The sequence below is a fragment of the Carassius carassius genome, chromosome 11 (genome assembly GCF_963082965.1).
Source record: "Carassius carassius chromosome 11, fCarCar2.1, whole genome shotgun sequence".
Taxonomy (NCBI): Eukaryota; Metazoa; Chordata; class Actinopteri; order Cypriniformes; family Cyprinidae; genus Carassius; species Carassius carassius.
In genome coordinates this window covers 28,798,690-28,824,216 of record NC_081765.1, presented here as the reverse complement: position 1 = coordinate 28,824,216, position 25,527 = coordinate 28,798,690, and the positions used below count along the sequence as shown (strand labels likewise).

General features: G+C 37.4%; 1 protein-coding gene across 1 annotated transcript in view; it reads right to left on the bottom strand.

The window, feature by feature from the left end:
- The window catches only part of LOC132153153 (ubiquitin-conjugating enzyme E2 E3), a 45,746-nt gene extending 20,234 nt beyond the window's left edge, over positions 1 to 25,512 (bottom strand). The window contains exons 1-3 of the mRNA XM_059562457.1: positions 25,362 to 25,512; positions 23,635 to 23,841; positions 22,629 to 22,679 (exon numbers count right to left, since the gene is read on the bottom strand). Of these exons, the coding sequence (XP_059418440.1) occupies positions 22,629 to 22,679; positions 23,635 to 23,834 (251 nt within the window). The 5' untranslated portion in view covers positions 23,835 to 23,841; positions 25,362 to 25,512. The remainder of the gene's footprint in view (positions 1 to 22,628; positions 22,680 to 23,634; positions 23,842 to 25,361) is intronic.
- Between the last annotated feature and the right edge of the window lie 15 nt (positions 25,513 to 25,527).

Here is a 25,527-nt window from a genome sequence, read left to right as displayed (position 1 = left end):
GTTAATCTAAAACAAATACACACTGTGTACATAAAATAAAAATAAATATAAAATATAAGATTATAAATAATACAAAATATGATCAGTATTATATATATAAAACAAAATAAAGTCATCAGAAATAATCAGGTATCCAGGTTGTTTCGGTTGACACTAGGGCTGAAACGATTCCTCGAGTAACTTGAGTAACTCGATTACAAAAAATGATCGAGGCAAATTCCTCTGCCTTGAAGCCTTTTTTAATTTATTTTAAATCTCACGTCAGGTTCTTTCGCAATGTTTTTTTCAATGTGACAACGCGTTTACGTCACCCACAAAGCGGAAGGAGACACAAGCGCAGCGTCAGAAGTCGCATACTGCAAGGAGTCAGCAGTGTTTTGATTTGAGGGCGCGGGCAAACGTAAAGAGAACGTCGTGGCGTGTGTCCATTGCAAGATAGAGCTGACATACCACAACTAGGGCCCTATGATTTCCGCGATGCAGAAAACGCGGAGGGAATCACGGAATCCAGTCATAAAAACGGAATTTACAGTTTAACGCGTAATGGCTTGGAATTTGCCAAATTTTGAATGAATAAATCAAAAATAGTTAATTGCACTTACATCAAATCACAATATGGACTAATATCTGTAAATATTAAGCCGGGACAGTCTATTTAAATATGGATCCTGCATGTTCTGTGTGTCTCTGTTAATGAATGGAGCAGAAGCGCGTCTTCATTCATTAAACACACTGAAGTGCGCGTAACGCCCGCGGTGATTTCAACGTCTACTGTCTCACTTATTTTTCAATAATTAAAAGATAAATTAATGTTTTATTTGTTTAATGTGCATCTCAGAAAATGCTTTATTTAAAACCCCAACTGAATGGCACTTAAATGCACTTAATTTATCTGTCAACTTTATTGTCATTGTTCACAGTACAAGTACAGACAGAGAAACAATGGGTAATAATTAAATGTTTCTCTTTATTTTTTTCTAAAAAAGGAAACTTAGTTGTTCATTTTAAGAGGCCCAGGAGTCTTATTTTCTCTTGCATAATATTGCACTCTAAGCAAAAACACATTTTATCCGATTACTCGATTAATCGATGGAATTTTTGTTAGAATACTCGATTACTAAAATATTCAATAGCTACAGCCCTAGTTAACACCAATACCAATGTTGTGTGCCCTGGAATCCTTGCTCTTGGTAGAGGAGGGCCTACTGATTTCAGTGGTCTGAAGTGCATTGATACAGGACCCCTGGACGAGCGCTGCCTCTCTCTGAGAAGCCAATATGGCAAAAATAAGCCCTGAGTCAATATGGCCTGTGTGTAAAAATAAACCTGTGCTGAGACATCAGTAGGGGGAGCGTCAGCCCACTGCATCTGCCTGTGATGATGATGATGATGATGTAGAGCAGATTGATGAAGGCTGACAGCTCAGATGAGCAGCGCACTGGCTGGGTTGCCCTCTGCTAGGTAGATGGACAGGAAATGGAAGGAGCCAAGCAATGGCAAAACCCACTCCACTCCTCGTACAGAGCAGGTGATTTTATATAGGAATGAGAAAGCGGATTAGAGAAAAGCTACAGTCCCATGCCTGTTTTACAAAGTGAGGTTAAACAACAGAAATCAGATGCTGGATTTATGCATATTGGGGGAGTAACAGTACACATATTCATACCAACTTGAAACAGGTCTTTCAGTTTGGAATGTGTACCATAAGAATGCAGAGCTGTTTTAACCACAAACTTATGTGCAAAAAAATTTTGAAACCGTTTGTGAGGTATACGAATATATTATGAAAAGAGATATAGGAGATATAGAAACATTCTTCAAAGTATTACCTTTTATGTCCCACACAAGAAAAAAACTCATAAAACTTGAGGATGAGTAAATAAAGACAGAATTTCAATTTTGGGGGTGAAGTTCACCCAGCCAGACCCAGTAAAGATTCCTCATGCTGGTTAAGAACTTGTGGATGATTTGATGAAGTTGTTCTGTCTGAGCTTAATGCTGACAGTGATTCATTACACTGAGCGTGAGTTTGCTTTGTGATGCTGATTGTGAGGTCTGGGAGCGCACGATGACAGGACTACAGGCAGCGCTTCAGAGACAATGGAGAATAAGAGAGTGAGCGGCATAACACACTCAACATCATCAAATCGTCTTTTGATATTTATGTATTTGCAAGAATGGTTGTTTTTTAGCTATTATATAACAGAATACAATCAAACTCTTTAATGCAAGGAGTAAAATCTAGTTAAAACATCATTTTATGGATATGTTGTCCATACCACAACTAACTAAATAAACACAAGGGATAATGATAATGAATAATTTATTTGTATGCATCAATATACCAATAAACAGCAACAAATTACATTTTACTTATTACTTGATTTATTTCTACTGAAAGTCTTGAAGCTCGACATGCACACTGCCATGTCTTTAATTCACCACAAAGATTTACGATTCGTTTTTGTTTTTTTTTTGAACAGAGCAGTTGTAAAGGTCGCTGTACTCAGATATACCTCACAATACAGAAGAAAAGGTGATTGCAATTTACATTTCACATCGACTTCATATTTAATGGCCAAACAGCAAGTGCATTAAAATAAATGCAATTTTGATCATGTCGAATAAGTTTATACTGGAAACAACAAATATTCAATATGTCCAACATGCGGAAGTAAATAGCAGTTATACATCACAGATCAGTTAGAATGCAAAAGGACTACACACTTTAAGCTGATGAATAACATGACCCCCCCCCCCAGAAAAAAAAATCAGTTAAATATGAGTTCATTAAAACAATAAAAGTAATCATAATCTGTTCTAAGAAATTAAACATTCCTCTGCCGTTCTATTAAGTACACAAAACCCAAATATAAGAGAATTACCACTTTATTTTTAATACTTATTTTTAAGCCCAAAAAGGAATAAAGACGTAAATCCATTGTTAAGCTACAATGAACGTAAAATGTAATTACTCAAATCGTTCTGTACTGAATGGAGAAGCAAAAAAAACACATCCCCCAGCGTGCAGGTTTGATTCTGGATCACATCTGTAATAAATACCCGAGACCCCTGAGCGAGAGGTGTATCACCTCTATTATGATGCACTTGCTACAGGAAGTGGTTTTCTACACCTTCCAATATCTACAGCAGCTTTGAAGCACTAACCACATACAGTCCATATCAGAGTCATGTTCAGAGCATGCTGCCACACAACTGAGAGAGAGAGAGCGCGCGTGTGTGTGTGTGTGTGTGTCATGGCTGCAAATGGCCCACACGTATTAGTGCTTATTGTAAAGTGATCTGAAAGCATGATCTCATAATGGGGTAGGCGGTATGACCACAGACTTATTATCATATTATCAATCACAGTAATCGTATAATCACAATATAATTCATTTTTATCCAATATATTATTATTATTATTAAATAACCATGTGTAAATGACCATAATTGGGTAAATAATGTAGTGAATTAAGCATCTAAACATTGCATGAAATGCTATGCAATAATGTAAAGCAGATGTAAAGCTGAAAATCCAGCTTTACCATTACATGAACTGATATTTGAAATCTTTTACAATACCATTCTTGTTGTATTTTTAATCAAATGGATGCAGCCTAAGGATAAGAGACTTCTTTCAAAAACACCTGCTGACAGATCTGGATACTGGTGTTAAGTGTTTTACTCTGGAGGAGAGAATCCAGACTTTTGATTACCAGAAGATTAAGAACATGTAAATCGCAGTTCCTTTTGTTTTTACCCATTATTTAAAAATGGGTATATCCAGCTTGGTCTCACAGCAATTAGTACATATTTTAAAGGCTAGCTAATTCGTATGAATTTGAACGACCTCATTCATACGATTTGTGCTAAATCGTACGTATTTAATTCATATGAATTTGTACGAATGACCTACACATAACCCTGCCCTTTAACGTCCCCAGGGTCTAGACAAATCGTAAGACTGAGGTCATATGAATTCATATGAATTAGTCACCTCGTAAAATATGTACAAATTGGTCGCGAGATAGCGTTGGTACATCTGAAATGATTGATACCATAACCACAGACTTCAATGACAGAAACGCCTCCAAACAATGACTCCGCAGTGTTACATGCTTGTCTTCACAGATAACAGACATAAAATCAAGAACACATAGTACTTCTCAGGAAATCTATATTAACTGCTTCCAAGTGTCAAAAATGTCATGCTACTAAGCTCACAACCTTTCAGAAACTGACCGAGTAACTCTTCCTCAAAAGCACTCATTGTATTATTTTGGATAAAAACAGCTTTGTTTTCAGGGAAAACGGAGGCAGTCTTATCTCTACTCCCCATAAGTTGCCAGTAAACCTTGGTTTTCCAAACTGTGGTTCACAACCTTCCAAAATGCAAGCAATCATTTTTTACATTTACTTAAAATGGTTGCACTTTATTTTACAGTACGTGTACTTACATGTACTTATAGTGTACTTAGTGTATTTATCTAAGAAATTTCTGGTAATACAAGGTAACTACACGGGGTAGGGGTAGGTTCAGGGTTAGTATCTAGTTATTACATAGTTATTGTAATTACTATAATAAGTACATAGTATGTACATGAGGAACAGGACTGTAAAATAAAGTGCTACCCTTAAAATTGTTTAAACTGTTTACCTGCATGCAATGTGACTATTAATTAACCTCAGAGAACCGTAAGCAAGAATGTTAGGTTAAATTACTGAAATACTAGTAAAAAATTTCAGTGGGTACTTCAAGTAAATATTTTACATTAATGGAGTTTGGCTGAAAAAAAGAAAAAAAAATAGTTTGGGAACACTTGCAAAGGACAACAGCAAAGTCAGCCAATCAGGTAAGAGCTTACCAAATCAAGAACATGCTTGCCACTTTTGCGAGAAATGTCCATTAGAAGGTCAGTAAAAGGACATTGGGCGGCACATGGACCTGACGTGCAAGACAGACAAGGTAAGAATTCACTTATACTAAAACAATGTACAAAGTAGACAATGCGCCATCAATTAGCCAGCCATTTTAAGATTATTGACATCAATAATGTTCATACTTGCTTGGAAAGTGCTATGAGCAAAATATGCGAAAAATATGAGCATTCTTCATTTTTAAATGTTCTTTTTACATTACTTTATTTTGTTGGTGGTTGTTTACAAATCGGTTTATTTACTTGCCTTTTGATGACTGGTATAGCGTTCAATATGCGAGAGCGTGCGCACAAGCTTGTCAGTGAACAATGGCTTGGTGTAGTAAATGCAGCTCCATGTGAAAGTGCGCAGGTGATAGTGATTTACCGCTGATTACAGAACTGGCATTACTGACAAGATCCGCATTAACTATTGCATGTGATTTATCTTGCAAGCGTGCACCTAATGTACAAGTCCTGTATATTACTGTAATATACTTTTTCTTGATTATTAGAGGCGATGCATGGCAAGTTACATAAGCATATAATTACGTGCCCAGCAACATAAAATATTTACATGTGCAGTTAGCAGTGAGTGGTGTGCAACAATATTTTACAAAAGTTTAAAAACAGTACTGTAGCACTCTTTATACAGAAGAAGTGGTTGTTCGACAAATCAAATGAAAGGGGCATTTTAGCGGCACCCACATGCACGAATGAAATATTGTAGCCATAAACCAATAATATTTACTAAAACTGAAAATATAAAAGCAAGCCAAAACGATTAATAAATACTATAATAGTATATAACAATTACTAAAATAACACCGATCTAAAAGAGCAGCTTGGACATTCTGCTAAACATCTCCATTTATGATGCACTGAGAAAAAAAAAAAAAAAAAAACAGAACATATGGGTGAGAAATGGATGACAGTTTTCATTTTTAGGTGTACTGTTCCTTTTAAATCAGCTTTGTACAAATGCACACATACAAATGCTTTAAAATAATGAAGTTAAAAAAGCCATGATCAGCTGACACTCCAGTAGGATGAACATGTGCTAATGGCTCACTGACAGAATATCGCAATTATAAAAACCTGTCTGAATACCAGTGACATTTTGAAGGAGATCTCCTTGACATGCCACTTTGGGACCTTTGTGCAGTTCAAAGGGGAGAACAGTGATAATGTTTAAGATAATGTTTAATCAATTTGAGCAGACATGTTTTGAAGGCGATCCTCCTTTTGTGTGCGTGTTGGAAAAAGACGGTGCTCGGCCTAAGGGCCTGCCTGCTTTTGTCCCAGCTGAGCAGAGCAGCGAGGCTATCCTTTGTCCTACACACACACACACACACACACACACACGCAAGCTCAGTGTAAATGGTGTGCTACTCTGTGTGACATTCAGTCAGGTGAGCAAAACTCGAGCCTGGAGATAAAAACATTTGCTTATTTGACAGGAGGATTTGTTTTTTAAAGCTGAAGTAACAGTCCTGACATGATATTCAAATCCATTTGAAAGCTCTCACTTAAAAGCCTCAAGACTAAAAAAAAAAACATTTAAATCTATTTGAACAGAATGGTTCACCCAACAAAACCAGCTTCTTCCATGATGAAACAAACAATTTTGACAATCTGTGAGATTAAAATGAGTGATAAAGCAAAGAACAGCCTCAAACTAAGTTGTTGTGATTTCGCATCAAGATATTTGATAAGGATTTGGCTAAATATTTGCTGCTTTTACATTCAGACGACTTGGCAGACTTAATGCAGCTATCTGAAACAGTTCTTACTAAACCTGAGACCATTTTAAGCCACAAGACAGCATTAGAGACACACAAACGTTAAAAATGTCAGAATTTGTTTCTGCAGCATAAGCAGGGGAAACCGAACACCACAGGAAGATGAAAGGAGCCTAATTTGAGAAATGAAGCGAAAGATGATTTCTGGCACATTAAACTTACCCTACAAGTTACAGTAATAACTCATACAATTTCTTTCTTGTTTCTTGTCTTATTGCTCATTAATGTTACTCTGAACGTTTATTAACAGCTTCTTAAGTTTCTCATACATTTAAATTACGTTCAGTCAAGCTTAAAGTAGTTAAACTACAAACCATTTAAAAAGAAATGAACAAAATTGGAGCTGAATAGCAGCACTTTGTAATAAATAAAAAAAAAATGACCCACACCACAGGGACTACAATTTATCACATTTATCGATGGTATATGAAGGGGAAAAGAAAAATATTAGAGTGAAATTAATTATTTTCTCAATGCCCTATGCTGTACAGCTGCATGTAGCAATGTGACAAAATACATACGCTAACATTTGAAAGTATGAGGACTTTAAAGAAATTAATACTTTTATTCAGCAAGAGGGAATGAAATTGGTCAAAAGTATTATCAAAAAATTTACATTTTAAATTAATAGTGTTCTTAAAGCTTTCTATTCATTAAAGAATCATAGATACTATATCAGTTCAATTCTGTTTATCTCGATCCTTACAGAAAACTCTTAACAAAAAAACTAAAAAAATCCCCAAAAAAGGTGTAGGCAGAAGCCTTGTTTATTAAGCCTACCCTTTGTAAATATTTAACCGATGTATGTCACTTTTTCACTAAATTCGATAATACAAGATAAACAAAGGATACGTAATACAATTCCAAAAGTATACATACTTAATTACAAACATATATAGATACTGATCTCCAATCAGCATATTAGAAAGATTTCAGAATAATCATGTGACATTGAAGACTGGTGTAATGATGCTAAAAAAGCACCCTTTACATCACAGGAATAAAGTACATTTAAAAAAGAAACTAGTTATTTTACATAGTAATGATATTTTCCCAATTTTTTTTTTATTCTATGGTTTGTAGCCTTTGGTGAGAATCAAAAACCCTAAAACCTCTGAACAGCACAAATTAAAACAGCAAATCTCGACTATTTACTACACTAGTTACTCCCCAAACGGCTCATTACTCATCAGCCTTCATCCAAAACACAAGCCATTAAGGAAAATGAACAGTGCAGCTCTCAAGAATGAAGAAATCACTGAGCTTTATTGAGCGTTTTAGGTCTACACTCAAGATAATTGTGAAATCAGCTGAATACGAGCTAATTTCATGTCACCACGGTGCAAATAACCCAGCAGCAGCCAGCGGCAGGCATCATAATACACGGCCCCAGAGAGCCCAAGCGTCATGGGGGCTATAGTGCAGCGGTAATGGCCTAACAAGGTTACGTCTCCATGGGAGACACAGCAAATGGGGGGCTGGTTTGAGAGCAAACAGCTCAGAGGGACCCTCTTGGATACCCACATATATGATTAAAGCAGCCTGATCAAGTATCTGTGCTGTTATAATTTATAAACAACTTTAATGAGCCTGAACAAAATGCATATTCAGTTTTCAAACAGGTTCACAAAATCCTCATGCTCAGATACAACATGTCTTTACACATCCCGACAAATTTGTGAAACACAGCATGTGTGAACCCAATCATATTAACAGACAAGTAGGGTATCGCAGTAATGTTGGGCGATGCGGTAATTTTTCAAATCGTCATATCGTCAGCCCGTGAGAACGACAATACACAATATTATCGTGCATGGGTGGAGCAAGAGAGAGACTGTTTGTTCTTGTCATATCATAACTATTTGGTGTTTTAAACTGCGCATGTGTGCGAGAGAGAGCCTTTTTGCATGCATCACATTATAGTGCGGTGTGCATGAAAATAATAAGGCGGCAGAGCGAACTTATCATCCATAGTGGTTCTCACATAGTCCTTCTACGTCATCACCACATAGTGTGCGTTATAAGTTAAGTGATCAGTATTTAATAGAAGGTCTACGTGATAAATTAGCTCTGCGGCCTTGTTTTTATTCTGTCTTTACTTTATTTGTAATGCCATGAAAGAGTAAATCTGTCATGTATGAGAAGAGCGTGTTGTCATGTAGCAGCCATTAAATGTGTGGGGCACCAACTCCTCGTTTTCCATCTCTTTCATTTCATGGATTTAACGAGTTATCAGAGTCAAAGCGTTACAATTTATTCATCAACTACAGGCTCTAATGCTCGTTTGCGCGCGAGCTGCGCACTAGGGCTGCACGATGTGTCGTTTAAGCATCAATATCGCGATGTACGAATCCACGATAGTCACATCGCAGGATGTGCGATGTAGGCTGTCGTAGTTGATCCGTTATTCATTAACTGTACGGGCCAGTTACTCCCCTGCCCTTGACGAATGTGATTCGCAGATTAATTGCACAGCTTAACCATCATAGAGTGAAAGTTTATAATTGACAGGACTGAAAACCACATGCAAGTTTAACAGGGCAGAGAGAGAGGGAGCGCGAGAGAGACAGAGAGAGAGAGAGAGCGCGCGCGAGAGACAGAGAGAGAGCGCGCGCGAGAGAGACAGAGAGAGAGAGAGAGAGAGAGAGAGAGAGAGAGAGAGAGAGAGAGAGAGAGAGAGAGAGAGAGAGAGAGAGAGAGAGAGAGAGAGAGAGAGAGCGCTCGCGCGAGAGAGAGAGAGACAGACAGAGAGTACATTAGAAGTACCATCAATGTTTATAGAAATGTATATGGATTTATTTTGCATGTAATTTTTTTTCTTATGAATATATATGTATTTTTGTTTTGTTTGTTTCTATTCTGCTATGTACAATGCTTTGGCAATATGTACCTTTGTATGTCATGCCAATAAAGCAATATGAATTGAATTGAGAGAGAGAGAGAGAGAGAGAGAGAGAGAGAGAGAGAGAGAGAGAGAGATAGAGAGACCGAGAGAGAGTGAGCCGTTTTCAAACAACACGAGCGCTGTCTTGCTCTCTCTCCCTCGCACATATTAATCAATTGACACAGTGGTGTCGATGTTTAAATCATTTAAAATGAGAATGTAAGTGTGCTCACCCCATTTTGTTTGTATTTAAGAAAAAATATCGCAATATATATCGCAGAAAAATAAAATATCGCAATGTCATTTTTTCCTAATATCGTGCAGCCCTACTGCGCACTGTGTGTGTGTGTGTGTGTGTGTATGCGGTGCTGAAGTGAAATAGCTTGGCAGTTTGATAGCTGAATTATAATAGGCCACCTTATAAAAATAAAAATAATAAGTTATTATTATTATTATTATACATTAATAGGAGAATGAGCCTAATACCATCTTGATTATCGACAGAGAAATCTGCGTATGTCGATATCTCTGACTATCGTCGATACACGATTCTATCATCTATCGGCACAACCCTACAGCACAGTGGATGTAATGGTGCTGGAGAACAAGGCTACTGTGTGTGTATGTGTGTGTTTGAAAGAAAAAGGCTCTGGTTATCACAGTCACAGTGTGAGGTGCTATGGGGTGGTTATCTAAAGACCAGGCCAAACAGTCGAGCCACAACATGACTCTCCTGTCTTATCAGCCGTGGGTGATGGAGCGATGGCTCTCAGTGGTGTGGGGGTTGGGGAGGATCATGCACCATTAATAGGCAGGGTGGACACAAGAATCCAAGAGACATGTCTGGTGTATGCACATGCTTTAGACCGGTAGAATGTGGCTACATTTGCATTTCCAAAAAAAAAAAAAAAAAAAAAAAAAGAGACGTCTGGCCAGTGCAAAACTAGGCCTATATCTTTTAAAAAACAGCTAGTTGATGGATTGCATTAGAGAATACTAAAGCAAATGGTTTTAAGGATACCTTGCACAACTAGCCTGGTTTAAAATTCAACAAACAGATCTGAGGTACTTCTTATAAGTCATTTAGATGTTCATCTAAAAATTTAGATGATTTAAAAATTCAAAATTTTTTGAATTTATTTAAAAAATCCATGAATAAAGCATTTTTAAAGGAACTTTTTTAACACCTGATAATTTAGTTTTTCATGAACATTTACAGTATTCTCACAATAATGTTAAAATACATTAAAGAAAATATATCATTGGAATCATATTCAGAGCATTTTTCCCAAGCTGTTGAACAATAAAACATTGACCAGTCAGAATCTTTAAAGAGCTCTAGCATTTAAAGCATCAGATGACAAAACTGCATTGCACACTTATAAACAAAGTTATCGTCTATTATTGTGGACACTAATAAAGCCATTGTGATTTAGTTATCATTCTTGGTGTGAACCGGCCTTAACAATAGAATGGTGCACACAAAAAAGGCACTATACAACATAAATCGTTGTACTTTGGGAAATCAAGCTAGCATTACAGAATTAGCAATCAACAATAAGCTTGTGGCATTAAACACAGGTTGATAATGCACATCAAAATACACCTTGATCAAGCAGTTTGAGGTGCCTCTATTATATTGCTAATGTCTATATGTTTAGAAAATGATAAGAATGGGCTCCAGAATCTGGCTTTAAGAACGTGTTATCTTTACCACTGCAATGCATGAGGACATTTCTCTACACCACTGAATTATAGGTTAAAAAAAATACTATTTTAATTCTACACTTTGGCAATGTTTGTGAAGAGCAGCTTAACATTGCTTGTGATATTTCTCATTTGTAAGTAACTTTGCATGAGATCGTCTGCTAAATGAATGAATGCAAATGCAAAAAAAAAAAACACCTTGAGAAGTGAAGCAAAGGCCAACTGAATGCGACTGGCTTTAAGAAGGGATGGATTTAAAAAGATGCATATTTTGCAAGAACCACGGCCTTCAAGCACTCTGATAAGTGATTATCACAGTGAGGGCAGAACATTTGTTAAAAAAAAAGGTTCATCAAAGAGCAGTCACAGCACTAATACCAATCTGCAGAAATAAACAGACCAGCTTCCTCAGGCAGTCTCAGAGACGGGGCACAGGATATGGCTGACTATGGATAGATGCGGCTCGGACCATTTCACCTCTTTGTGAGCGCTGACACAAAAGGAGTAATGGCTGCAGTTCCAGTCAAAGGAAATTACTGCCCTACCATCCCCTTTATCAAGCACAAAAGACACAGATTTTACAAAACTGCCATCCAAACTACTGCAACAAACAAATTGTACAAAATATGTAGAATTCTTCACTATTCCAGCCACATATATATATAATTTTTTATAAAACAGTGATGAATAAGACATGATTAGAAAGCGATATATTGTTAGAACTGTGGCCTATCCACATGCATAAAAGAAATCAGATTTTTTTCCCCAGCTTTTTATGCATTTTTGAGGAGGGGGGGGGCAAAAAATTTGCCAAAATATGTAAAATAAACATACAATGGACAAAAAAAAAAAAAGATTAAGGCAAAATAAAATAAAATAGCTTAATTGCTATTTGGCTATTAGTTTACATTATCAAGCAGCTTAGATGAGCTGAAAAGGGAAAACCCAGTATTTAATGGAAAAAAGATAAACAAAAAAAGACTTTTCATTATTAAAATAACACATACCTATGATTCATTCACAATAAGACCCGAAACGTGCATTAAAATTTTTATTGGATCAATTTTTATGTTGACTTCAATACAGCACCTCCTTAAGCATTACTGTTCTGTTTTGTGTGAAAGACGGGTATCTTGTGAAGGCTACGAGGCTGTCTGCAGGACATTCTCTGACACTACACCAATAAAAAGAAAAAAAGCCCCACAGTGAATCTGACAGCTGGACCAGAGCCAGGGCATGATAAACGCCGTCACTGTCACAAGCCTGTAATAAATGGGAGCTTCACCAAGGGAAAGAGAAGAAAGCGAGATGCAAGGAGAGAAAGAAAGTGGGTTAAGGAAAACCCCTGAGAAAATGAGGTGCTGCTGTAGGGCTACCTTTCAATTTAGACAAAGGGTTGCTGAGCATTGAATACATTTGCAAGAATTTTTATAGAGTACAAACTGCCTGCGGAGAGCCTGACCCGTGAGTAATAGAGCTGAGAGCCCCATCAGCACAAACTATATGAGAACCCAGGCCATGCTTTCTGTGATTCATGAGTATGCATGCATCAGATCTCAATTACACAATCTTGCCAAGAGTCCTCTTTAAATATTTACTCAGAGCGTCTCAGCACGCAGGGCATGGACTTGCATCTCGCACCGCTTTCCTTCATTGTCCTTGCACTTATTTATTCCGCCATAATGAAGGGGAGTTGCTGCAGCAGTCTAATATAATAACCACAATGAAGATGGTATGTTGTGCCGTACAGGCTGCAAGCTTCCTGAACCCTACATCTGTAATGAGTCCCTTCATTTGTCTAAACCCCGTAACTGTAGGACTCATTTAGTTTAAACAGCATTTCTTTGGTGTAGGGCACAGACGGACATAAAAATAAAATTGCTACGGTCTAGCTTTACAGTCTATAAATTTGATATTATTTAGGGCTGCAACTAACGATTATTTTGATAATCGATTAATCTGTCGATTATTTTTACGATTAATCGGTTTATGTACTTATATTTTAGTTTTTCCCATTTTTCCCCAAGTAAATTATTAATAAATGGTCTTTATCATTCAGCATAGATTTAAGAGATTTTAACCATTTTGCACTGTCATATCCTCATCAAAAATATACCTGGAGTTGTTTTATTGTGTTAGTAATTCTTTTGTTGAACTCTTCTGCAATCAGAACACTGACCCACACTCTAGCAAATTTCACAAGGAGATTTCAAATAATGTTTTCACCATGGCAGTCCTTAGAGCTCCTAAAGTAGTTTAACATCCTGAACAAAGCTTATTAAGGAATCTTTCAGAACATATTTTCACGAAGAATAAGGATAAAACAGAATAAAATTGCAGTGCATTGTATTTTATTATTTACTGGGAAACAGCTTTATAGCTTTTGCTGTGAAATTGTAAACAATCCTTCCAAAAAAGTGCCAATGGCATGAAACCTGAATGGAACTCACAATTTTAAGTAAAATCCATCAGAAGTTTGTCCAGAAAAAAAATAGGACACACACAAAAAACCTGCTGTGTGAAAAAGAGCAGTGAATACTTAGAAAAAAAAGTGCACATTTACCTCTCTCATTCAGTCATAATTAGGCTGCACGACTGAATTTTGAACTGGTAAACGACAAACTGATCACAGAACATGTTTGTAAAGCTTTAAATGTTAAGCAATGTTATCAGCTTTTACGACTAAACATTTGCAAACAACATTGTACTGGAGAATTTGCACAAATGAAAGTCTTAGGGGCCGTTCACATATCGCGCCTAAAACGCGTGGAAAACGCTAGGCGCACCGCTTTCTCCTTCTTTCCAAAGCGCTCGCGCAGAAGCGCCCCTGAGGCGTCTGCCTTTGCTAAGCAACCTCCTTGCTCTCTCCTTGAAGACGCGGAAATTTCAGCAAAGGATAAATGGATTTGTAGCTCAAAAAAATCGCTTGCAGTAGCTCTGCTACTAAATTTATTTCAAAATGGAAATCCATATACAACTATGATCAGCTGTTCCTTTCATCTTGACTGAGCTTTTAACGTTGTTACGGGAAAGGATGAAGCTGATTGGTTAGTTCTTGTCACATGACCCGCGGTGCGGTTGCGGCATTCTGAAAAGTTTAAATGTTTTTAACTCGATGCGGTGCGGTGTTGGAAATAACGAACTTGAGCGCTAGAGCTGAAACAACGAATCGATTTAATCGATAAAAATCGATTATTAAAATAGTTGTCAACTAATTTAGTCATCGATTCGTTGGTAAATAACTTTTATTTGCCTTAAACGGCTCATTTCGTGCATATTTCAAATCTGCGGTGACCAAAGTGTGGCAGTAATGAGCCACCGGAGGTTTTACTCAGCCAGTACAGCAGGAGAAGTTGCGAATAGCCAATAGCTGGCCTCGTTTATGTCACGTGCTTCCCGAACAGCGTCTCTGCAGCATTTAGCGGGATGTGGGAGAACTTTACTTTGAGCCTTCAAAAAAGAAGAGTAACCTGTAAACTCTGCACTACTGAACTGTTTAAGGGGACGTTCACATATCGCGTCTTTTGCGCGCTCAAGTTCGTTATTTCCAACACCGCACCGCATCGAGTTAAAAACATCTCAACTTTTCAGAATGCTGCAAGCGCATCGCGGGTCATGTGACAAGAACTAACCAATCAGCTTCATCCTTTCCCGTAACAACGTTAAAAGCTCAGTCAAGATGAAAGGAACAGCTGATCATAGTTGTATATGGATTTCCATTTTGAAATAAATTTAGTAGCAGAGCTACTGCAAGCGATTTTTTGAGCTGCAAATCCATTTATCCTTTGCTGAAATTTCCGCGTCTTCAAGGAGAGAGCACGTCATGGTTGCTTATCAAAGGCAGACGCCTCAGGGGCGCTTCTGCGCGAGCGCTTTGGAAAGAAGGAGAAAACGGCGCGCCTAGCGTTTTTAGGCGCGATTTGTGAACGGCCCCTAAGACTTTCATTTGTGCAGATTCTCCAGTACAATGTTGTTTGCAAATGTTTAGTCGTAAAAGCTGATAACATTGCTTTTTAACAGTTAACATTAAAAGCTTTACAAACATGTTCTGTGATCAGTTTGTAGTTTACCAGTTCAAAATTCAGTCGTGCAGCCTAATTATGACTGAATGACAGAGGTAAATGTTTAAAGATATTTGAAATGCACTTTTTTTCTAAGTATTCACTGCTCTTTTTCACACAGCAGGTTTTTTGTGTGTGACTGTCCAATTTTTTTTTCTGGACAACCTTCTGATGGATTTTACTTTAAATTGTGAGTTCCATTCAGGTTTCATGCCAACTGGCACTTTATTCGAAGGATTGTTTACAATTTCTCAGCAAAAGCTATAAAGCTGTTTCCCAGTAAATAATAAAATACAATGCACTGCAATTTTATTCTGTTTTATCCTTATTCTTAGTGAAAATATGTTCTAAAAGGTTCCTTAATAAGCTTCGTTCGGGATGTTAAACTACTTTAGGAGCTCTTAGGACTGCCATGGTGAAAACATTATTTTAAATCTCCTTGTGAAATTTGCTAGAGTATGGGTCAGTGTTCTGATTGCAGAAGAGTTCGACAAAGGATTACTAACACAATAACACAACTCCAGGTATATTTTTGATTAGGATATAACAGTGCCAAATGGTTAAAATCTCTTAAAAATCTATGCTGAAGGATAAAGACCATTTATTAATAATTTACTTGGGGAAAAAATGGAAAAAACTAAAATATAAGTACATAAACCGATTAATCGATTAATCGTAAAAATAATCGACAGATTAATCGATTATCAAAATAATCGTTAGTTGCAGCCCTATTGAGCGCGCAAAAGACGCGATATGTGAACGTCCCCTTAAACAGTGCAGTAGTGCAGAGTTTACAGGTTACTCTTCTTTTTTAAAGGCTCAATGTAAAGTACTCCCACATCACGCTGAATGCTGCAGACATAGACATCATATGATGTCTATGGCTGCAGAGACGCTGCTCGGGAAGCACGTGACATAAAACAAGGCCAGCTATTGGCTATTCGCTACTTCTCCTGTTGTACTGGCTGAGTAAAACCTCCGGTGGCTCATTACTGCCACACTTTGGTCACCGCAGATTTGAAATATGCACGAAATGAGCCGCTTACGGCAAATAAAAGTTATTTAGCAACGAATCGATGACTAAATTAGTTGACAACTATTTTAATAATCGATTTTAATCGATTAAATCGATTCGTTGTTTCAGCTCTAATATTATTGTTCCAATATTTGCAGAGCAGAACAAAAAGACATTGTGGGAAATCTATAGCAGTGGCCAGAATTTAAAATCAATAAAGAAAAGGAGCAAAACAGCCCTTCCAGGTCAACAGATGTATCTAAACAGACAGCTATAAACCCTTATAGCTATGATATGGCCAAAATCACCGTCATTTTGTATCACAGTAAAGACGTCAAGATAACTTTTTTTTGAATACATTCAAAATAAATGGTTTATATATCAAATAAATAAATATTATTTAACGCAGAAATCCCAGAGTGGATTGTCTACAGTCGGTGTTTCAAACTGTTGCATCATTCAGCACAGTGTAAAACACCTTCATCCACGGCTGTGACATGTTCAACAAGTCAAACACTTGGCACTGTAGCCGCAGGTCACATAAACTCGACATCTAGACTGAGAGACGGGGAAAAAAAGCCACAACAGAGGCATGAAAGCTCAATTCTCAAATGAGAGAGCTTTGATAATGTGGGTCAATATCGCAACTCTTTACTCTGAGGAATTCTATAATCAAGAAATAAAAATCTCTTTTAACACTTTTATCACTTGTAGCGCTTCTGAGATCAGAACAGCACAAACACACACACACACACTATGCTGGTCGAAACACAGTATTTACTGTATATGCAATACTATTTTATTTTTATTATACAGAAATCAACAAACACTGATTATTTTATTGCTTTAAACCTCAGCAGCAAAAATGCAATTATTTAGTTCTTGTAAAAGATGTCAAATTGAATATATGCCTTGATTATTTTTAATCACATTTACTCTGCAGAATTAAATTAAATAAAAATAATAATAATAAATAAAATCAGCTTTCAGGAAGGATAAGAGATTCAATTACTATCAACAAAAAGGCTAAAAAAATATATTTTCACAGCTATATCGCAAAGGCTTAACACACACACACACACACACACACAAGACAGGGATAAACACAGCTAAACAGACATACTGTAACACACCAAGCAAGCTCATGTCAAAGCCTCTTACTTCCTTAAACATACTCTGGTTATTAAGAACCTTAGGGGGATTATTTACAACCCTTACATGTTAGATTTTCACAAATGTGACGATTCAAACCATAAACCACAACTGAAGTTAAACAGCGGTTGTACAGAATATAAACAAATGCAATTTTATCTGCAAGTAGCTTCGCTGAGACTATAGATCGCAAGATCGTTTTTTCTTTCTTTTTGCAGTGCTTCCTCTTTCTGCCTGTTCAGCATGGATGAAAGGCTTCAACTAGTATCAATCATTCATCTTTAGAGGCCATTTGGGTTTTACTGTTTATTTTTATGAAGACATGCAAATTCATGCCAGGAAGCAACCGGCGTCTCGCTCAACGGCATGAATTTTAATAGATTGCTTAAACTCAGAGCGCTCTCCACATTGCTTTTAAAAATCTGATTCTTAGGAAGAATCTAGCTGTAAATCACAGTGACTGGCTGGACAGAGATTTGCAGGAAAAAAGTCAGGCAGCACCGGAACACAGAAGCATTTGAATGTGTCTATAAGTGAATCACCATAACCATTTCCCCTTTAGTCATGCTGGAACACATCATTTCAAACACGTTAGCGTAACTGTGCCTGCCTAAACAGTTATTACAACAGCAGCATGAAACCAGTGACAAAAGCACAGTTTACGCTATCAATCTCTGACGTAAAGCTGACAGCTGCCTGATTAAAAGAATATCTCACCCAAAACGTTTGTCTCGAGACCCCTACATACTGTGGAAATGAGTCGTGCTCAATCTAGCAGGCACCTCATATGATTTGGAATTCAGGAAACACAATCCCGTTCCAAAACAATTCTTGATGTACATTTTTTTTCTCATTAATAAATGAATACAACATGTATTTGTGCATTTGTGCTTTTTAAAATACTTTTAAAAAAAAATTACAAAAATTGTTAAGAAATATTAAATAAATACAGCTTCAACTTACAAGTAATATAACCAATTATAAGCAAAAAACAAAACCGTGATGGCTTTTTTTTTCTTTTCCCCAACATTATTATGGTTTAATTATTATGGATGATAGACGGCAGGCTTTAAAGGATTCATTCACACTAATGCACGGATCCCTTTTAACATATCAGATGTTTTGTCCTGTCCTTAAATCATTATACCTTCATAGAGCCTTAAGAAAAGTGTTTACTGAAACACTGGCGAGTAAAACAACATATTGTCAAGAAAAAGCACATTTCTCACTGTACATTTCTTACGTAATCGAAGTTTCCAGAATTGATTCAGAATCTTTAAAGAGAGAGTTGTGATCTCCCACCTCCAAAAATAAATACGTTGAGATATTTAGTGAAATGTAGCATTACATAACTTGCTCATCAATGGATCCATAGCGGTGAATGGGTGCCGTCAGATTGAGATTCCAAACCGCTGATGATAAAAAAATATATATATAATTTTAAAAATCCTGTCCATCAATTCCATCAAGAATTTTTTTTACTTCAAATTGTTGTTTCCAGCAAAAATACAAGTCCTCTAAACTACATTTAATCTTTATCAGCTGTGATGGCACCCATTCACTTCAGAGGTTCCACTGGTAAGCAAGTTATGTAAAGCTAAACTACTCCAAATTTCTTTTGATTAAGCTGATTGTTGCTGAAATTATGCTGTTCCAATAATGATCTACATCTTGGATGGCCTGAAAGTGAGCACACTTTCAACAAAATTGGGTGAACTATTCCTTTAATCTTTTTTGAAAGCACTGAAAAGCATTTGGTCAACGTATATGGCAAGAGCTGCTTAGAAAATACTTCAAAAATTCCAACTTTTTTCTCCCCAAAAAAAAAAGAACAGTATTCCTGTTTGGAATGACATGAATTTTCATTTCATTCAAGTAATGAAGCCCAGATCTACTGTAAGAAATAAACTGAGAGCCATATGAAAGCCCAGAGTGATCTGTGATATGTTCCCACAGATATTATGTGATGTGACACATTACCAACAAATCAGTATAATATGTCAGCCTCCAGGTAAACTTCGCTCAAGGGAAATGCTGTCTGAGAAAAGTGCCAGTAAGGGAGCTAATGATGAACGTTAAGGGATAAACATCTCAGTGTGCTGAACTGTGTGGCTGCACAGATCACAGACCATGAAAAGCCACCAAATCCCTGCATTGTCAATTACCATTATCAGCATCTCTGGCTTGCGGCTCCAAGCTGCTGAACTGATCTCGCGGCTGGCAGAGCGCACGCTGTGTTGCACCCTCTCAAAAAAGCATGGCATTGTTCGTTTTTTAACATTTGCTTTTAGGACCAGTTCACCCGAAAATTAAAAATTCTCCAGTTGTTTGAAACCTGTACATCTTACTTCTGTGAACACAAAAGGGTAGAAATTCTAAACCTGGCTGCTTTTTTTTATTTCAATCACAATAAATAGTTAAGAAGAAAACAAATCAGCATAAAAGGATCATAAAAGTGGCAAATAGGCCTGCACGATATTGGGAAAAAATGACATTGCGATATTTTATTTTTCGGCGATATATATTGCGATATTTTTTCTTACAAACAAAAATGGGGTGAGCACACTTACATTCTCATTTCTTGTTGTTTGAAAACGGCTCGCTCTCTCTCAGTCTCTCTCTCTCTCTCTCTCAATTCAATTCATATTGCTTTATTGGCATGACACACAAAGGTACATATTGCCAAAGCATTGTACATAGCAGAATAGAAACAAACAAAAGAAAAATACATATATATTCATAAGAAAAAAAAAATTACATGCAAAATAAATCCATATACATTTCTATAAACATTGATGGTACTTCTAATGTACTCTCTCTCTGTCTCTCGCGCGCGCTCTCTCTCTCTCTCTGTCTCTCGCGCGCGCTCTCTCTCTCTCTCTGTCTCTCTCGCGCTCCCTCTCTCTCTGCCCTGTTAAACTTGCATGTGGTTTTCAGTCCTGTCAATTATAAACTTTCACTCTATGATGGTTAAGCTGTGCAATTAATCCGCGAATCACACTGTCAAGGGCAGGGGAGTAACTGGCCCGTACAGTTAATGAATAACGGATCAACTACGACAGCCTACATCGCACATCCTGCGATGTGACTATCGTGGATTCGTACATCGCGATATCGATGCTTAAACGACACATCGTGCAGCCCTAGTGGCAAATATGACTGAAGGAATACAATAGTTTGTGTACTGCAAAAAAAATTCTTAGAAGATTATTGGAGTATGTTTTACAAAAGAAAATACTATTTTAGTCTTTCCACTTCGAAATTTTACATTTTAATTAAATGTGTTACTTGCTATTTTTGTAATTAATTATGAAATTTACTTGCAATTTCAGAGTGAAAACTATTTCTACACCAACTTTTTTTTTTTCAGTCTAATGAACACACCAAAATTTCAGCTGTTATATTTCATACTTGTTCAACTTCAATGGTTATAAAAATTTGCAATGCAAAAAATAATAATAAAATAAATTACAGAATGAAACAAATTTCAGTAAATATTTTAAAACATATGTAATAAATCTCGTGCATCAATGCATTGCTTTTACGCTTGATGTCACACCACCTAAACTGTGCTGAACAGTAGCGCACTGTCAACCGGGTCAGGTGCTAAAATATGTAAAAACACAATAACATACCATGGTACATTTATGGATCTGCTGGGCTTGATCAACCCGAGTGCGTAGAGTCAGTAGTGCATGACCTGTCAACCGAGCGGAGACCAGTAGCTGGAGGAGTTTCTGACATGACGTTGGATCAAATTAACTTGCTGTATTCAATGCCTGCTTTTGGACATTGGACTTGCACTCAGCTTTATCTGATGTTGGGTAACTGAGACACTCTAGCACTCTCCTTGAATGCTAACTTAACAATACTGTTCAAAAATCAGGGATCAGTACTTTTTTATAATTATTTATTTATTTTGAAAGACATCTCTTATAATTAATAATAAAATTTGTATATGGCATTTCGATCTTAATAAAAAAAAAATGAAATTTATTACTGTGATGGTAAAGCTGAAATTTCAGCAGCAAAATTCCAGTCATTACTCATATGACTCCTCAAATAATTATTTTAACATACCAATTTAGCACTCAAGAAATGTTTAATTAAATAGCTTGATCATTATCAATGTTGAAAACAGCCGTATTGTTTATTATTTTTGTAAAAACTAGTCTGGTCTCCAAACTGTTTGATGAATAGAACATTTAATAGCTTGTTACAATAATATTTTGTAATATTACGAACAATTACTGTAATACATCCTTTCTGAACAAAAACATCAATTTCTTACTTGACCTCAAAATGAACTGCAGACTGTTTTCTGCCAAACGCTCAGCAGACAACCCATACTGATAATTTTACAATGACCAGTCTAATAGACTGTGCATTTATTGGAATCATATTTTAGTGATCGACTAAAATATGATCCCAATCAACGCACACAATCAAAACTCCTCAGATAAAGCCAATACATGACATAACATCTATGAAAAAGCCATAAATCAATAAGCATAAATCTCTTCCAATATTACAGAAAGTCAAAACACATATCCAACACAGACTGTTATATTATATACACAGAATATAACAATACCATCCAAAGGGGAATCTTCCAATAAAAATCCTCCCAATGAAAGGATTGTAAAAATCACCAAGAAACAATCAGAAAACGGCCGTCCTTCAAAGCATAAAAAAGAGAGCTAAAGGGAATTTTAAAAGCTCCCTCGTCTTGTTCTGGCATCTCTAGGTCAGCTCATTAAAACAGATGGGGGTCCAGCAGTGAGTTCAGCATGAGGATGTGAAATCAAAGCCATATGTTTCAGAGCAGCATCTGCCATATTATTAAAAACACAACAACGCCAAGACCACAGAAACATCAGCAACAATAAATGCACAGAGGAAGAAAAAAAAACACTCCTTCCTAGCTCTTTGAAGCTGAGGAGCAAAATGCCACATCCGTCCTGAGTGAGTCCATCAGTTTAAAACGAGTCTAAAAACTCCAACAGTTGGTGCTAAAAGTCGACTCTTTTCCCACAGCAAACCTCTCTCAAACCAGCCCATAAAATGAATAACGCTTAAATAGCATACCTGCAGTTGGGTGGAGGATCCAGAGTGATTTCTGCAAGCTCTTTCTGGATTCTGCGAGGGAGAGAAGAGAGAAAGGGAGAGATGGAGAGAAAGCTGTGAGAATTGCAAGCAGCCAGGGAATTACACTGCCCTCTACCTCTGCTGCGTTTACTGCACGGCTGGCTCTCCCTTCAGCAAAGCTAACATGGCTGCTTCCTCTTTGTTCTCGGAGGCATAACCCGAATCCCATAACAGGAAAACTTTGCCGTGCTCGTTTCTGCCTTTCCTCCATCGCACACTGCTGATCTTCACCTCAGCTCAAAGCCCGCTCCCCTTAGCTCACACCCCGCCCCTCATCGGCGGGTTTAAGTCACTTTAAGCACAAAAGATTTTCTTTTCAAGCTTATATGTAAATGAGGCAGAGGGAGGGAGGGGGGTGTTCTCGGGCATATTTGACAAGAGCTTTAATGCACAGCTCTGGTGCTGTTACTAAAGCATTATCAACAGTGTGTAAAGGAGCCAGGGCAGAATTTTTTACCTTTCTAAGAAAAACAGTTAGTTTTTTAGCTGTCATTCCACCCACATTGAGAAAGTCTCTGGAGTTTTAATGAGCACTGATTGGTTACGGGTTTTTTGTTGTTGTTGTTTTTTCAGTACCAATGAAATTTGAGGGTAGAACTTCTGTATTTATTAGTATCCACAAAGCAGACGGATTTGATTCACATCTCTTGTTCCTCAAATAACTTGACTTAAAATTCTGGGATGCCTCAAAAGAACTTATGCCAAGTAAACATTGAAATTAAATAGAAGCTGATCACACGGCTTCTTTGCTCATGCAGATAAGCATTATCTAAGCTTAGTGCTTTTATTCTCAAGTATGGAGCACAGATGCTAAAGCTGTTAATTGGTACATTCTGAAAATGAACAATGCACAAAAAGTGTTAAATGTGTTGACAGAAGTTCCTGAATAACAAAAAAAGGACATTGAATGCTCAAAGGCAAAACCGATAGAGTATGTCATCGTTACCTCTTCGCACTGGAGGATAATTTGGCTGTTGTTTTGCTGGACAGTTTGGTGGACTTCTTCTGCTGTTGTGGAGGCGTGGGTTGTTTTCGCTCCTCTTGTTCTTCTGGTTCTGGCACCGGAGGATCTCTCTGATCCGCATCGGAACTGCCGCTGCTGGTGCTGGGACTTTCGTCATCTGACCGTTGTCTTTCACTGGACATTTTCCACCTTTGTAAATGACAACAAGAGGTTCTGAACCAGGGCTGACTGCGGAATCTCCTGGGGTTTAAGCCAATCTCAAATTAGCTCAGTGGAAACTTCAACCCTAACCCTTACATTTCTAAATTGGTAGGGTATGCAAACACAAAGTCACATTTCACAGACATTTCATTTAGACTTTTCTAAAAGCAATCAGGATATCATGGCAAGCTTATTTAACAATTATTTCTCTATCTATTTCTGTCCATTTCAGCTTTACTATGACTTATTTATTAGATAAACTAGTATCTATACCAATTTCTACTAGTAAATGTCGTAAGTGATCACTAGTAAGAATGGCTAATTTATAGTTCAATTAACAAACAAATAGGCTTTTAAGAAAAATGGAAATAGATAGGTGCAACTATTTAAATAGTTCAAAGAAACTAATAAACAGGTACTAGAAAAACTGGAATAGGTACCTGCAACAGCTGGAATGCTTACCAGTTGGAAATGAATAGCTAATATGTGAATCACCGATTCCCATTGAATTTCAGTGCAAAAATATGCTACTAGTTATCCCTGGACTAGTTTCTTGTCACTACAGGAATTAATGCAACTAATGAATAAACACTAGTAACTAATCAGTACTGGTAACTAATGAAGCCACTAGTCAGTGTTGGATTACATACACTGATAATTAAGAAGTACAAGTAAACATAAAAATAGCTATTTGTTAGTTGTAAATGATAAACACGTAAACGACTTGCCATGAGAGCAACAATCAAAATGAATCCACAGTATTTGGACTCCGAAAACACAAGCAAACGTGTAGATGATCCGATCCAATTACATCAAACTGTTGTCATTCTGAAGGACAAAACGTCCACGTTTTAACACGTTAAACCACACACACACCAACTTAATCCATTAGTGACTGAGCTGATAGTATTTGTAAATAGCGCAGCGGCAACACTGATGCAACCATTATGACGTTTCACATGGATCCGCGATACATTGTATCAGTTTTGCGCTTAATGTTACAAGCTGCAGCGACCATCGCGCCTTCGCGAAACCCTCCTCCGCGAAAAGAGCCTTGAGTTTTTCGCTTTCCATCAGCTGAATAGGTGCAAGCGGCTGAGCTTAGAGTAAACGAGAAAAACACACGGCGGTTCCAGCAGAATCTAGCGCTGAGAAGGAGGAGATTTCAAGGAGATTTCAAGAGCTGCAAAGGAAAGCAATAATTGCACCTATTCGCAGCATGTCCACCCCCTTCACTTTAGGAGAACGAGGCGATATCGCAAGCGGATTGCGAGGAAAAATCGAGTCGTTTAACGCTCGCCGGGGCGAAAAGATTCCGATTGGATCTTTTAAAATCCTTTGTAAGAGGTTTGTTATGGTAGGAGGCACTCCAGTATCAGCATGGTGTACCAACTGATGCGTGAAGTCAGTTTCGAGCTCCCCTCTCTTCAGACCTGAAAACACTGAGAAAGGACGATGTTACCCCGCCTAATGTGGACTCTACGAGACCCTTAGAGTTTCTTCTTTACCTTAGACGCGGTCCTGTCCTGATCTGGTGTGGTAAGGAGTGTTAAAAATCCAGTTGAAATGGAGCCGGGAAGACGACGGGCTCCGGCCGAGCTGTGAACATTGGAGAGTAGGAAGGAGAGGAGGCGCTGCAGTTTTACTCGGGGCCGACGGGCGGCGCTGTACAGC